Source organism: Cucumis sativus, chromosome 2 (assembly GCF_000004075.3).
Source record: "Cucumis sativus cultivar 9930 chromosome 2, Cucumber_9930_V3, whole genome shotgun sequence".
Lineage (NCBI taxonomy): Eukaryota > Viridiplantae > Streptophyta > Magnoliopsida > Cucurbitales > Cucurbitaceae > Cucumis > Cucumis sativus.
In genome coordinates, this window is record NC_026656.2 from 24,244,146 (window position 1) to 24,259,649 (window position 15,504).

A 15,504-nucleotide genomic window follows, 5' to 3' on the forward strand; every position below is an offset into this window, starting at 1 on the left:
TCAAGATAATTAAATTAGAAAATTTACCATAAATTTGTGGGTGTTACATAAAACCAATGGTAAACTAGAGAAAATTGAAAATCATTAAAAATATTGAACTTGATTTTGGGTTGGTTGTTGCAAAAAGTTGAACGTAGAAGAAAATGAAAAATTGTGGGAGGGAGAGTAGACAACTATCAGATGATAATTATAGGGTTATTAGACAACAACCATAAACTTATCGATTTTTAATTTTGCTAGTCTTGCAATTTAGAAAATATAGTAACATCAACCTTCTCATCATAATTTTTTTTTTCCATATTTGCTATATTTAAAAAAGGATGAAATGGTATAATTTAAATTAGGTATATGATGCAATTTCGGTTGATCAAATAAAGGGGAGAAAAGGAAAAGTTAAAAAGTTTCTGAATGTCCCTTTTAACCCCCCCTTGGTATAATTATATCCTCTATAGCTTTATATCCATATTTTTGGTTGTTTTGGTTACCTCTTTTTCTACTTTTGACTCATCAAACCATTAAACTGTGTTGAAACTTATTTCACATTTGACAACATCTTTATGACTATTAACTTTGGATTCCAAAAATCACTAATTATTTTAAATTTATTTCCCTTTTGTTCTCATTAGTATCGCCATCTACCATCAATTGTTGTGAATAGTCGAATACCATGTGGAGTGAAAGTTTCTGTGTTTTTTCCTTCAATCCATCTGAATGCTAAAGAAAAAGAAAAACTTCTCGAGTTTTAAACCCAATCTCCTTTCAAACTATTTTACATTACTTCCATAAATGCTATCAAATTTTCAAATGTTTCAATTTTATTCATTCAATGAAAATACACAAACTGATATGGCAATCACCGACATGTCTAAGATGGAGAGACACACTTTCATATAGAATTATATATTTAAACCAAAATGGGATGTATTGAATATTTATTGGCCGCCCTAATATTGATAAGGTACAATGATTGGCAACTTGGTATTTGGGTTGAAAGAAAGTTATAGCAAGAGGAGTTTCAATGTCCTCATAAACTCATCCATATCCATATGTTTAAATCAAATGGTATGTATTAAATTCATTCATATCCAAATCTTGAGAGAGAGAGAGTGGTAAGATCTGAGGGAATATGGCTGAGTTCTTATGGACTTTTGCTGTGCAAGAAATTTTGAAGAAGGTCCTAACTCTTGTGGCTGAGCAGATCATTCTAGCAAGGGAGGTCAAGGATGTGCTACAACAACTACAAAAAGAGCTAGTTGAGTCTCAAAAAATTGTTAGTGCTATCACTACCCAAAGACAAAATCATTATTCACCAGATAGCTTAGTGACTCAGTGGGTGAATGATCTTCAACTTATTGTTCATGAGGCTGACGACTTGCTGGATTTGTTTGTTTATGAACATCTTCAGCAAAGAGTGAACCCATCAGCTCATGGAAAAATAATAAAAAAGGTACTCTTTATTTCTTACTTCATTCATATATGTTTAGTGTGTAACGACTTATAAATTAGTATATTGAATAAAAATCAACCCATCGAGAGGTTATGGTCTGTGATCTCTTTATCTTGCCTGCTATATTCTTCAAACCCTGAGTTATTGCATATAATTGGGCCCTAGAATAATTTTGAGTTTGGCATATTTATTATTCTTTTGCCAACAGGTACCTCATTTCTTATGCGCTTCGGCAAGGACTAAAAAAATGAAGGAAATTATAGCGTTGTTAAACAAACATTGCACCAAATTACCTCACTTACTTCAACTTGAGCCTACACCCTCAAACATTGCAGAGACTGAAGTTGCGCAAATTCAAGAGACAGTCTCAAAGCCTGAAGATTATGTGGTGGGAAGGAACAGGGAAGTTGAAACCATAGTTGATCGAGTGATTGATGCCAGCAAACAGGAACTCAATTCTATTTTACCCGTTTTTGGAATGGGTGGATTAGGAAAAACCACTTTGGCAAAGTCGGTCTTCAACCATGATAGGATCAAAAATCATTTTGGTATCACTATTTGGATATATGTGTCACAACCTTTTGTCATCAACAACATTTTGCAAGCAATCTTACAAAAGGTGGAGGTTCATTCTAGTGATTGCTCCAACAATAGGGAGGCCTTACTTGAAAAGCTTACAGAAAACATGGGAGAGAAAACATATTTTCTTGTTCTTGACGATGTTTGGAATGAAAACAAAATGTTGTGGGAGAAGTTGAAGGAATGTTTGATGAGTATTACTCATATGTCAGGAAATAGTATTCTTGTCACTACAAGGAGCAGTGGAATTGCAAAAATGATGGAAGAAAATATTGGAAGTCATGAATTAAGAAAATTATCTGATGACCAATGTTGGTCAATATTTAGGAACTTTGCCAATGCCAAGGATGTACCAATGACTTCCAATTTGGAGTTTGTGCAAAAAGAGTTTGATAAAAGAATCGGTGGTCTTCCATTAATCGCTAAAGTTTTGGGAGCAGCAGTTCCATTTTCAGGAGACCATGACCAGTGGGTAGCAAATATAAAAAGCGTTCTAACAACTCCAATAAAAGAGGAAGAGTTTGTTAAATTCACATTGAAGTTAAGCGTTGATCGTCTACCAAATGCTTCAGTAAAGCAGTGTTTTGCTTATTGTTCAAATTTTTCCAAGGGTTGTGAGTTTGACAAAAAGCAAGTGATTCGAATGTGGATGGCACAAGGATTTACTCAACCAGATGAAAGAAACAATGAAACAATGGAAGATACAGGAGAAAGGTACTTTAACATCTTGTTGTCTTTCTGCTTATTTCAAGATGTTGTTAAGAATGAAAGAGGAATAATTGAGAAGGTTCGAATGCATGATCTTATACATGATATTGCTTGTCAAGTTTCAAATGATAAAAAGTTGCGAATAGATCACATCATTTCATCAAATTGGAAAGATTGGACGAAAGATGACAAAATACTTGTGAGCAAGTTACGAACAATAAATTTTTATGATCGTCATCATGTGGTGGTTCAGGATAAGATTGGGGACTTTACTGGTTTGCGTGTTTTGACAATTGAAAATTATATTGTTGAGGAGTTACCAAACTCAATATTCAAGTTGAAGCACTTGAGATATCTAGACATTTCGTATTGTTATTCAATAAAGAAGCTTCCTGAATCTATTGTTCTGCTTTATAATTTGCAAACACTGAGATTTCATCTCTTAAGCAAGGGATTTCTACCAAAAAACGTTGGACAAATGATTAGTTTGAGGCATTTGGAGTTCTCATCTATCGATAAACAAATGTCTCCCTATTTGAGTCAATTGATTCAACTTGAAACATTGCCTAAATTTGCAGTAGGTTTTGAGAAGGGTTGTAAGATTACAGAACTTGGGGTTCTAAGAAACCTGAAAGGGTTGTTGAAGCTTCAACGTTTAGAACATGTTGAAAGTAAAGAAGAAGCCGAAACTGCAAAATTAGTGGAAAAGGAGAATCTAGAAGAAGTACATTTTGTGTGGACAAAGGAAAGGAAGAGAAAAGTAGAGAATAAGAATGATTTGGAAGTGTTGGAAGGACTTCAACCACCCAAAAATGTAGAATATTTGAGAATCAAATACTTTTTAGGTGGGTGTTTACCAAACCAGACGTTTGTTGAGAATTTAGTGAAAATAGAGCTAAGAGATTGTGGAAATTGTGAGAAGCTTCCAAGGCTTGGGCAATTAGGAAATCTAGAGATACTTGATATTTCATGGTTTGAAAGAGTAAAGAGTATAGGGAATGAATTCTATGGAAACAGCTCCAACAACCAAAGGAGTTTATTCCCCAGGTTGAAGGAATTGTATGTTGATGAGATGAGGAGGATAGGAGAATGGGAAGAAGTGGGAAGTAATGTTAAAGCTTTCCCACGTCTTGAACGTTTGTATATTGGTTGTTGTAGAGATTTAGTGAAAATTCCAGATGTTTTTGGGTATTGTGATGAGTATGGTGAGAAGCATCTGGAAGTTGTGGAAATTATTGAACATTTGTGGTTAGACCGACCTTCAAATTTGTGGTCTTTTGTTACAACGCAAGGAGGAGCATTGGCCAATTTGCTATCCAGAAGAACTCGCTCTTTCTTCTATTACCGAAAAGAAAGAAGACAAATGAAAGAAAAAATAAAAGAAAAATTGCGGTTTGCTCTTTATGTGCAGTCTGCTGCGACCCAATTCATCGTCAAAGTCCCAACACCAACACCAACACCAAAGCCTAAAATTCGTTCTTTTTCTCCTTGCTTCTTCTAATGATGTCTTCCGCTACCAACTAATACTATTTTTTCTCCCTAATCATAATTCCTCATCAACTCACATACAAATCACTCAAACTCATTAAAAGAGCCTTTGGGGTAAAGAATGCCTACCAATAATATGGAGTTATGTGTGTTTGAAGCCAACAGTATTATAGTATCCATTATTATTATAGACTCTATTATTATAATTATATGGGTTTTTCACTATTCTTTTTTGTCATTCATATCTATGGTACATGAAATATACATTTTTCTTAAATTAAATTTATTAAATTTTATTAATTAGGATACCTATTTAAATAATTTAGCTTTAATCCTCATATAAATTAATTTCATCATCTGTTTTGGGTGATTGTGTTTGAAATTATGTTACACATACATTCTCCAAATCGACTACTGAGTTATTTAGGTAATAAAACAAGACAAAAAAATGTTATTGTTGAATACGTTCTTAGCCAAATTTAAATAAATTAAGTTAGATAAGCTCCGTAAATAAGTGGGTAGAATACAATGGTAGATACAAAAGTACATAAATTCAAAATAAAGCGAAATCAAAACACAACCACCTATTCAAAAAAGAAAGAAAAAAACTAACTTGTTAAATATTGTTATTTTCTGACTGAACGGTGCAATACTCCAATTTTAGCTTCATGGGTATCGACATCAATTCCTCTATGACAGAAATTCCTCTATGTCATCCTCACTATGGAACATGATTCGCATAAGCTTTACCCTCTCTCAGCTACTTAGTTCAGGGATATCTTGTAGTTGTTTCATGACTTTCCCATGTAGTTCAACCTATATTTCGTGCTTTTCTTTTGGTCAATTTGCAATTGTCTTCAATTGGTCATTTGCAAATTTCATTGCATTCCTAATGACATTTATCATTTCAGATAGTTGGCCACCTCGGTTCCTCTTGCTTCTGCTCAAAGAATTTCTTCCTTCACTTGGTCGACCTACCCGTGTTCACAACATCTTATCCAGTGACATATCCACCTCCTTGACTATATATCATCGAGATCTAGGGTTCATGTGAATCACCAAGGGGAACACCATCAAATTGTTTCGCACATTAAACCCTCAAAGGTCTTTAAACATGCTCTCGTAGCCCGATCTTTGCTGAACACATAAGACAGATCATCATGATATGGAAATGATTGTTTAGGAGGCTTTTGGCAGCACGATGAGTCTGTGCAAACATTTCAATAGATTAGTCGATGATTAGGGTTATAAACATAGAACGTTGTACATAAAATATACATATCTTCACCCAACTGTTGAGCAACTCTTGTTCTGCGATGATACACTGATATTCTTTATTCCATCCAAAGCTACTACACGATGGCCCTCTCATTTCTATGATTTCTTGGTAGGTTTTTTCAGTGATTTCACTTTACAATCTATAATCGGTGATCATTGGATATTAGTGCCCGACAACTTCTTTGTCATCATCCATTATAGTTGTGCTAAGGCACCCAAGTCGAAAGGTCTCATTATCTGATTTCCACCCACTAGATGAAACCAATTCCACCAAGCACTCTACTAGTTTCACTTTTTCCTCTCTAGTTCAAATGTGTTTGTATTCTCTTGAAGAACTTTGCATTCCAGCATATATACATATACAACATAATAAAATGAAACAAGAGGTGTCTAATATCTAATTGTACATAGTCAAATTTAGCATATAGTGAACATAATAACATGATCATACAAGAATTATATTGCATTACTGTTGCAGACATTTCACAAAACATTAACAATTCAAAACAAATGAGAAACTACCTTTATGTGTTTACAATAGTTAAATAAACATAAGGGCACTACTAATTACGAAACTCCCACTCGCTGAACATCTAATGAGTCAATTCATCCCTATATTAACTCCACTTGTTTGAGGTTTCAATGTAATTAATCTTGTCACCTTCGGTTGTAGCGTAGGTTGAATCACCCTCATCCAAATTGTCAAAGATATATTTCAATGCTAATCATCTCTCTATTTATAAGATTGTGTAGAGGACAACAAGCCATTATAGTTCGACATTAGATTCGTACTGGGTAGTATGACTTTCTTCTTAGGATTTTCCATCGATCCTTCAACAACCTAAACATTCTTTCGATGACATTCAGTGCAGAAGAATTTTTCATGTTGAAGAACTCTCGTGATGTTGTTGGTGTATTACATCCTCCACGTCACTTTGAAAGATGATATCATTTTCCTCTATATGGAACCAGGAAACCCTCAACTTTTAGGTACCTAACATCACGTATAAGTAGTAATTATACCCTATTCAAAACTCGACTATTTCAAATCTCATCCTACAAATATAAACAGTATGTAGAGAAAATATTGTTTTACCTCCAAGATTACATCTTGTTCCTTAAATCCCATTGAACAATTGCTTTAAGGTCCAACTTAAAATCAAATCCCTTGCGGGCCAATGAGAGGGTGAGACCCCTTTCAACACCTGAATTCAGTCCTTAAGGAAACAACTCATCTACTAACCTTATAATGGGCATGAGTGAATTTCATCTTACATTATATGTCCCTAGCTATCCATTTGGTCTTACCCTTTAAGTGAAAAACTTATTGGGCCAGCGCTATTGAATTACTCTCACTTATGTAGATCAAAGGATAATACCATGTGAACCAAACAGTACAAGAAATTGGAAGTTTCTCGACACAGGAAAAATCGTATAGAAACATGACGTCGGTAGAAGCCGATGTTTCCCTATGCATCTAGGTGCACGTCGGGGGAAGGTATTTAGATTTTAGGTTTTAGGTTTTAGATTTCAAATTAGTTTTAGTATTTAAATTTTGAATTAGTTGTAGATTTTAGTATTGTATTTGAATTTGAAGTGTTATTAAGATTTTTGAATAGTTTGTAGGTTTTAGGAATTTGAGATTGAAGTGTTGAAGTTGAGATTGAAGTGTTGAATTTGAGATTGAAGTGTTGAAGTTGAGATTGAAGTGGTGAATTTGAGATTGAAGTGTTGAACTTGAGATGGAAGGTATTTCTTTTTTTTTAAAAAAATAGAGGAACTTCTGACGCTATATTGACAGCATCTTCGATGTTCATACAACGTCGGAAGATGTTTAGGAATTCTCAATGCACAACAAGTTGTGCGTCGGGAGTTCCTCTCCCGACACATTTGCCCCGACGCATGTACCGACGCATAAATATGCGTCGAAAAATCCTTTATATATCTTCCAACAATTTTGTTCGTCGAAAAAGTCTTCTTTTCTTGTAGTGAGAGTTCATAGTTAGTTCATGATTAAGATTAAGTTACCTAGACCATCAATAATCGAAATAGTTAGTTTTATAATATCCACAATATTATAATGCAAAAGTGACTATTACATAGGATACCCCCACTTTTATGTCTCCACACGAACGATGCAATATCACATCATTTGTACAAACTAAAAAGTAGACCGCATTCATAGTGTCTCCAGAATAAGGCATCCATAGTGTCCGCATCATTTGATTACTTCTTCTTTTGGATTCTTCCCCACTAACTACTATTTAATAGCAAACTTTTTGTTTTTAGTTATTAAGTTGATGGACACATATACTATATGCTTGATCCCACCTTTTGTTTTTTCTTTTCAAATCCTTCCATATCTCTAAAATCAAACTACCAACAATATTGTTGAATATAAAAAATTGTCATACATTATTGATGTGGAAAGGAGAGAGAACTTGTAGGTATATATAGAGTGAGAACAAATGTAGTTAAGGAAGAAATAAATGATAGTGAATCTAAATGGTCTATAAATAAATGATGTGGGAACTAAATAGTCTAAAAAAATGTTTTTCTTCAACCTAAAACTATTCCACATTAGCCAAATAATGAAATCCTTTTATTTCCTTCTTAACATAAAATTTCACTATTTTCCAGAAAAAAAAACTCTTACAACTTCTCAATGGCAAAAAAAAAAAAAAAAAAAGAAAAGACAATGACATATTGCAACATTTAATATTAGAATTAATTTTTTTCTCCTAAATGTAAAACTCCTCCATTTTCTTAAAAAGAAAAGCTCATTAAAATTCTCCCCTTCACAAGAAATAAACCAAAATTTTCTTTAAAGAAAAAACTTCTCAAGATCACAAGAAATAAATCAAACCTACTAATTATTTAAAAATTGAAATTAATTGAAATAGGCAAAAAGATTTAAAAAAAAAAACATCAATTTTTAATACTCAATTATTTAAATATAAAAACCACAATTAATTGAATACAAATTTACAAATAAAACTAAAAAGGAGAATTGAAAAACAATACTAAATGCGAGAGCATAAGAGAAAAAAGTGTTTCTCTACTGCTAGATTTTTATATATAGTATAGATAAACAGAAGACATTAACATTATTGCACATGACAAAAGTTGGTATACAATGAATGGTTGAAGAGAAAGAAATAATAGACAAGCATTAATAACAATTAATAATAACTCTCTCTCCCTTCATGTCTCTCTTCCTGTGGCTATAAAAAGACTTATGTGATTGAGAGTTTGGCTTTGAGTTCCTTTCTCAAGATCTTTCCAGAAGGTGATTTTGGAATTGTTTTCACAAAATATACTTTGTGCAATCTCTTGTAGAACACAACCTGTTGGTTTTGCATTTAGAAAAAAAAAAAAGACAACCAATGTGAGATAGATATCAATTCAATGCTTCAATTCCCTTTGTACAAACTACTGTTTGAGCTTTTATTGTGATTTAACAATACTTCCATTCACAAAAATCTAAAAGCTGTAGGTCTATTTGATTATGAGATAGACTAAGATTTTATTTTTGGTTTCTAATTTCTAAAATTTAAGAATGTCCCCACCTCTATATTTATATTTTTGTTATCTTTTTCTACTGATATTTTCAAAAATAAGCTTAATTTTAAAATTTAAAAAAAAAAGTTTTAAAAAACTATATAGAATTTGACTAAAAATTCAATTTTTATAAGAAAAAAAATACAAATCCTTATAAAACAACGAGAGAAAATAATCTTAGTGTTTAAAAAACAAAAATAAAATTCTTACAAAATGAGACCTTCATTAAAAAAGAAAAAAAAAACTAGTTTGTGTTTTTAAAATTTAACTAACAATTCATTTGCTTTTCAAGAAATTTTAAAACTGTAATATAAAATTTGAGATCAAAGAAACGTAAATTAAAAAAAAAAAAGTAAAAGTAAAATTGATGCCAAATAGTGTTAAAAACAAAAGTAATTGTGAAACTAAAAAGTAGTTTCTATATATTTAAACAAATAAGCTTAACTTCACTCTAAAGCAAAAAAAAAATTGAATATTTGTGATATAAGTTTTTATTGAGTAATATGTTAGAAAATTAATAAATAGTTCTAACATTTTATCTCTTTCTCAAATTATTATAAACATTTTATCTCTGAATTTTAAACTTGAACTATAATTCTAATTTGGTTATAAGGGAAATTAAATTGATAATACACAAACCTGCTTTGCTATGAATTCTTTTACTGATTCCTCAGAAAGTTCATTATGAGTTGATGGAACTATGAAAGCTACGGGAACTTCACCAGCAACATCGTCGTTTTGCCTAGAATTAAAAATATTTTCAACAATTTTATCGTTTAAAACAATTATTCAAGAACAAAAAAAAAAAAGTTAAGAAAGTTGGAAATTGTGCACTTACGGTACAACAGCAGCATCAACAATAGATGTATGGGTTACGAGAAGGGCCTCTAACTCTGCTGGTGCCACCTAAACAATATCATAATTTTATAAATTTTACGTATAGAACTTCTTTTTTTACAACAACGAAGCAGTATCAACTTTTATAATACTTTGTATTATTCTAACTATTTCCTCCTATCCTTTAATATTAATGTCTATTAGCTAACATGCAAGTCATCAAATAATTTAAATGATTATATTTCACTAATTTTTCCACAGTATCAAAATTAAAATGAAAATTAAACTCATCAATAGTTATTTAAAGTACTTAATTAGAAGTTAACAACAAATACACATGAAAATTTTCAAAATATTCAAATAAATTAAGCTAACATTTTTAAAATATAGAAAGTAAATAAACTTTTTTTTTTTTTTTTGTATGGAGTTAAAAATATAACATTTAGAAAATAATAGAATCAATTGTATTAAGAAACAAAATTTACCCATTCGACTGGACTCATTTGATGAAATTAAGTAAATAAGAACAAAAAATAAGAGTAAAAAATAAAGATTAGAATTAGTAAGGGAATAGAATAGTTTGTACCTGGAAACCTTTAAATTTAATAATCTCTTTGACTCTATCAACTATAAAAATTTCTTCTTCGTCGTCAACGAATCCAATATCACCCGTATGAAGCCAACCCTCCACGTCGACAGTCAATGATGTGGACACCGGGTCATTCAAATAACCTATCATGTATCAGTATCATCACATTCATCTCAGTTTAAGTACTTTGTTCCATTTTCACTATTTTAATGGTTAATACACAAAGTTGTTGTAGACCAATGTAATTCACTCCTACTTTTACTGTAACTTATTCCTAACCCCTAATTACTTCCTAACATGAAACTCATTTAAAAGAATGTAGAGTTTCTTCATTATCATATTTTTATATTTGTAGAATGATTCTTAACCATTATGACATGCGTCCTAACAAATTGTGATGCTACTCTAATAAAGAAACTAAAAACAATTCTCAAAAACCAAAAACTTTGATTCATCCCATAGATAAGTTTGAGGGAGCTGAAGTGGTTTTTTACTTTTATTGGTGCTTATTAATAACAGTGGAACTACTAGCACCAACCTAAAAGAAAACCCAACACAATGTTACTGATGATGGTGAAGGAAAATTTAATTATTTCAAAAGAGACTCAACAACAAACGAAAATTAATATTTATGACCTTCTGAAACCTACTTGCTAAAGTAGTAGATTGACCAAAAAAATTAAGATACTAAATGGAGGTGAATTTAACTATATTATTCAACCAAAGAAAATAAGTTTCAAATTATATTAATAAAATGGGTAGGAAGGATTAGCAAGAATTTGATCGAACAGGATAATTAATTTAGTGAGAAGAAAAGAAAAAAAAAGAACCTTTCATAACTTGGGGACCTCGAACACAAATCTCTCCGGGTTGATTATAAGTAAGTGAGGCACCAGTTATTGGATCAACAACTTTAAGCTCCGAGTTTCTAACAACGCGGCCGCAGGAGCCAGATTTTGTTGGCATCGGTGGCTCCTTTGCAAAAGCCGAGCACATGCTCAGCACTGGACCCGCTTCCGTCATACCATAGCCCTATTTGTTATGCCACGTTCCATTTACATATTAATAACCTCTAAATATCAATTACACACTAAAACCAACTTTAAATTGATGTTAATTGAACATATCACTTTCACTAAAAAAAGGTTTGAGTTTTCAACATCTATCTCTGTCTACCAAAAGTATGATCTATTCTTAATAGATTCAACATCTTCAAACTTTCGTATGATTAAAAATTGCCAGTAATTAATTAGGATGATATTCAGTAATCATATTATATAAGTTAGTTAGTGTTGGAACGAGATAGTATTTAAAAATAAATGAATATAGGATTGGTCAATTCGGTAAAGCGATTCTTTTCTTTTCTTTTCTTACAATTGATTTGTTGCTGACTGTCTAATAGCATTTATATTTATATATGAAATTTGATGGGTTTATTGAATCTCACTAGACATTTCTAAAAGAGAGAGTATGTAAGGTACGTGACAAAGCATTTATTATAAAATTAGATTCGTTGGTAGATAATTTTACCGTTTTTCTTTTATTGCAAGAGATTGCAAAATAGAAGTCTTTTCTTTTTAATTACTCTCACATGCTACATCTATATAACACTCAATAGCCTTTAATTATCCCATACTTTATACTTTATAGTTTATTTCATTACTATATACCTGACCAAAAATGGCTTGAGGAAGCCTTTCCATGAGAGCCTCCTCCAGCTCCTTTCGCAAGGGTGCGGCTCCGGAAAGCACTAATCGAATCGAGCTCAAGTCAAAATCTGCAACCTTCGGGTTCTTTACTAGCGACACCACGAGAGGTGGCACCACCGTTGCCACCGTCACCTTGTGTCTCTCTACTAGTCGTAGCAATGACTCGATCTCGAATTTCTCGATCAAAAGCAACGCTGCCCCTGATCTCATCGATATCAAAACTATGCTACTCAATGAGAATATATGAAACATTGGTAACACGCATAAAACTACGTCGTTTCTTTTTAAATATAGGTTCGGATTTTCTCCATCAACCTGCAGATTTACAACATGAATAAATGATTAAATGTTTTTCAAATATACTATAGTTACCCATTTTCTTTTCATTGTATCATACTGTTTGTGACAACCGATGGTAGATAGTGGATTTTAAAGTATTTATGTTATAATGAAATAGTTTTATTCAATTAGTATAAAAAATGTTAAATTAAATATGGACATTTTCAAATAAATATTATATACAAAGTTTTCACTAAGAACCTGTTGAGCCACACTCGACACCATGTTCTTATGAGTCAAAATCACACCCTTGGGGAGGCCGGTCGTCCCGGAGGAGAACGGCAGAGCAACGGCATCGTTCGTATCAATCTCGACAGACGGAACATCGTTCTCATCGGCGTCGTAAACCATCGAGAAGCTCAGACAATTCTCCGGCGGGGCATCGATGGTGACAATAGTGAGAACATCACCACATGATTCTCGTAACTTATCAACGCATCGGGAGTAAGTAACAACGAACTTAGCACCGGAGGCCTTCAGCTGCCTAGAAATCTCCGCCCCCGTGTAGTAAGGATTGGCGGTGGTAGCGACGGCGCCGAGCATGGAGGAACCCATAAAAGAGAAAATAAATTCAGGAGAATTATGGAGGAGAATCATAATAACATCCCCTCTCTTAACACCAAGTTTGGAGAAAGTGGCGGCGGCTTTGCGGGAAAGGAGGTGGGTTTCGGAGTAGGAATAGGATTTTCCGGTGGAGCCGACGATCAAACATGGGCGGTCGGAAACTTGGGAGAGTTTCTGGAAGGAGTAAGTGTGAAGAGGGAGATGGTCGGGGATAGGAATGTCGGGTAATTTGGATCGGAAAACATGGGTGGGAGGAGTGGAGGGAGGGGGAGAGGAGGAGACATTATTGGGTTGCTGGGGGTCGCAGAGAGGGGCTAGGGATATCATTGTGGTGGAGGAGTGGGCAATGAAAACGTAATGGGGGAGTTTGGTTGTGGAGAGAGAGAAGAAGGAAGGAAGTGAATGATAAATAAGAGGAAAAGAAGGGTAAGGAAAGAAAAAAGGAAAAGGGTAGGTAGAAGAAACGGTGGAGGGAAATCCAAATATTGGTTTTGAAAGGGGTAGCTTTAAAATGAGGTAGGGATCAAATAACATTTGAATTTTTGTTATATATTTTTCTCACTTTCAATTAACTATCTTCCTAATAAATCATAAATATCTTCATTTTCTACTCTTTTTTTTTCTTTTCTTCAACTTAACCTCAAAATTAAAATATTTACTGTTCCTCTAACCTCATCAAACTTAAATTTTTTTAAAAATTTCTACGTTTCTCATTCATTTTCATATTCTTTATTCAACCATTTTTCTTTTTTTTTTTTCCATAGTTTTTTTATATGTAATTTTTTTTTTATTTTTCTCAAATTTGTGATGGGTTGTTTTTCTTTTCTTCCCCTCCTCTTTTTTCTCGAATATTAAACTATACAATCATCTTCCAAATCTAAACAACAATTTTTCAAATATAAATAATTGTGTAACAAATTTAAACAATTTTATATCAATTTTTTTTTAAAAAAAATGATTGAAATTTGACTCCCCAAATTTAAATGATCAAATCTAAACGATCTTGTTTCAAATATAAACGGTAGTGTGCCAAAATCTAAACGATCGTTTTTTAAAATATATTAATAGAGATATTTTTGGTATTTTCCATTATAAGTGTTTGCATTTTCAAAATTGTTTTATCAATTTTATAGTGTGTAAATATTTTGCATTGTTATATTTTATTAAAGAATCCTATATCATATTATGTATATATTTTATAAATAAAAATTAATTTCAAAATTGGTGAGTTCAATTCAAACTTACATGTATCGAAATTGAAAGATTTCGTTGAAATTGTTCGTTTGGAAATTTCCCGAAAAGCTAATCATAGGTTCTTCTCTCCATCGGAACAATAGGGCCGTTATGCTCATTACTAAACTTGTTGAAGAGATGAAATATAACCAAGGTATATCTTTTTGATCAGAGGTTGAATCGATCATCAGAAGAAGAATTAGGCCAAAAATTAGGATACATTCTGGGAAAATAAAACTTCCATAGAAGAGAGATGAGATTTTAGGTTCAAATTATTTGTACTAAAAATATTGATTTTGAACAGTTGAGTTCAAAGTTTTAGAAAATAAAATGAAAATAAAATTCAAAATATAGGAATGAAAATGGTTTTGTTTATAAATAGTTTATTGAAATTAGAGGCCTAATTGTGCCAATAGTAGAAAAAGTAAAAGGTAAAAAAAAGCATAATAGAAAAATAAGCTTTCCTCCTTATAAATTTAATTAAAACATAAAATTTATTGAAAAGTTATATTAAATGATAAAAAATTTCAAAAAAACAAAATATTAATATAATAAAATATCACAATATGTCGTGTTATGACGACAAATTAAAATAAACTACTATACATCTAGATTATGATAAATATAGTTATAGATAGTTGATGATCATGTTAAATGATATTTTAGTTCATTATTCTTCTCCCATTTCGGGTGAGGATCCTTAAAATCATATGCTTCCAAAGCAAAAACTTATAAAATCAATTGAATAGGTATGACAAATCTTTCACTAATGGAATATATAGTACAAGATGCTTTCAATTTAAGATGCAGTTGTTTCACACATTTCTTCTCTCCATTTTTTCTATTTTAAAAGCTAGTTATTACTAATAATTGCAATTAGTGCATCCCTCATAGTTATTATAAGTTGTTATCATCGGTAGTTGTGGTTAGTTGTCAAGTAACTTTCTATTAGCCTGAACTATGAGTGCTTTTGCCTGATTTTCTAAAATTGTGAAAATTGTCGTTAACATTACTATCAACTCTAGTAATTAATAGATGCTACATGTTGTTGTTACTATACATGCTATTGATAGCTTCTAATTTGACAAGTGTGCTATTAATTACTATCATTAACTGCAGCTATCAATGAGAAATTGAAAAACCAACTTCACATTTTTTTATAAAAAAGATTA

The 15,504-nt window shown here is 32.0% G+C and overlaps 2 protein-coding genes across 2 annotated transcripts; one reads left to right on the forward strand and one right to left on the reverse strand.

Moving 5' to 3' along the window:
• The first annotated feature begins 960 nt into the window (after nt 1–960).
• On the forward strand, nt 961–5,525 carry LOC101221580 (putative disease resistance protein RGA3). Its single transcript, XM_011651759.2, has 2 exons — nt 961–1,447; nt 1,656–5,525. The coding sequence occupies exons 1-2, from the start codon at nt 1,127–1,129 to the stop codon at nt 4,233–4,235; spliced, it is 2,901 nt and encodes a 966-aa protein (XP_011650061.1). The 5' UTR covers nt 961–1,126; the 3' UTR covers nt 4,236–5,525.
• A 3,013-nt stretch (nt 5,526–8,538) lies between these two features.
• On the reverse strand, nt 8,539–13,554 carry LOC101221344 (4-coumarate--CoA ligase 2). The gene is made up of 7 exons (XM_004151860.3): nt 12,737–13,554; nt 12,158–12,511; nt 11,318–11,519; nt 10,485–10,630; nt 9,900–9,967; nt 9,701–9,803; nt 8,539–8,847 (listed from the first exon to the last, which is right to left on the reverse strand). The coding sequence occupies exons 1-7, from the start codon at nt 13,424–13,426 to the stop codon at nt 8,737–8,739; spliced, it is 1,674 nt and encodes a 557-aa protein (XP_004151908.1). The 5' UTR covers nt 13,427–13,554; the 3' UTR covers nt 8,539–8,736.
• Nucleotides 13,555–15,504: the final 1,950 nt, after the last annotated feature.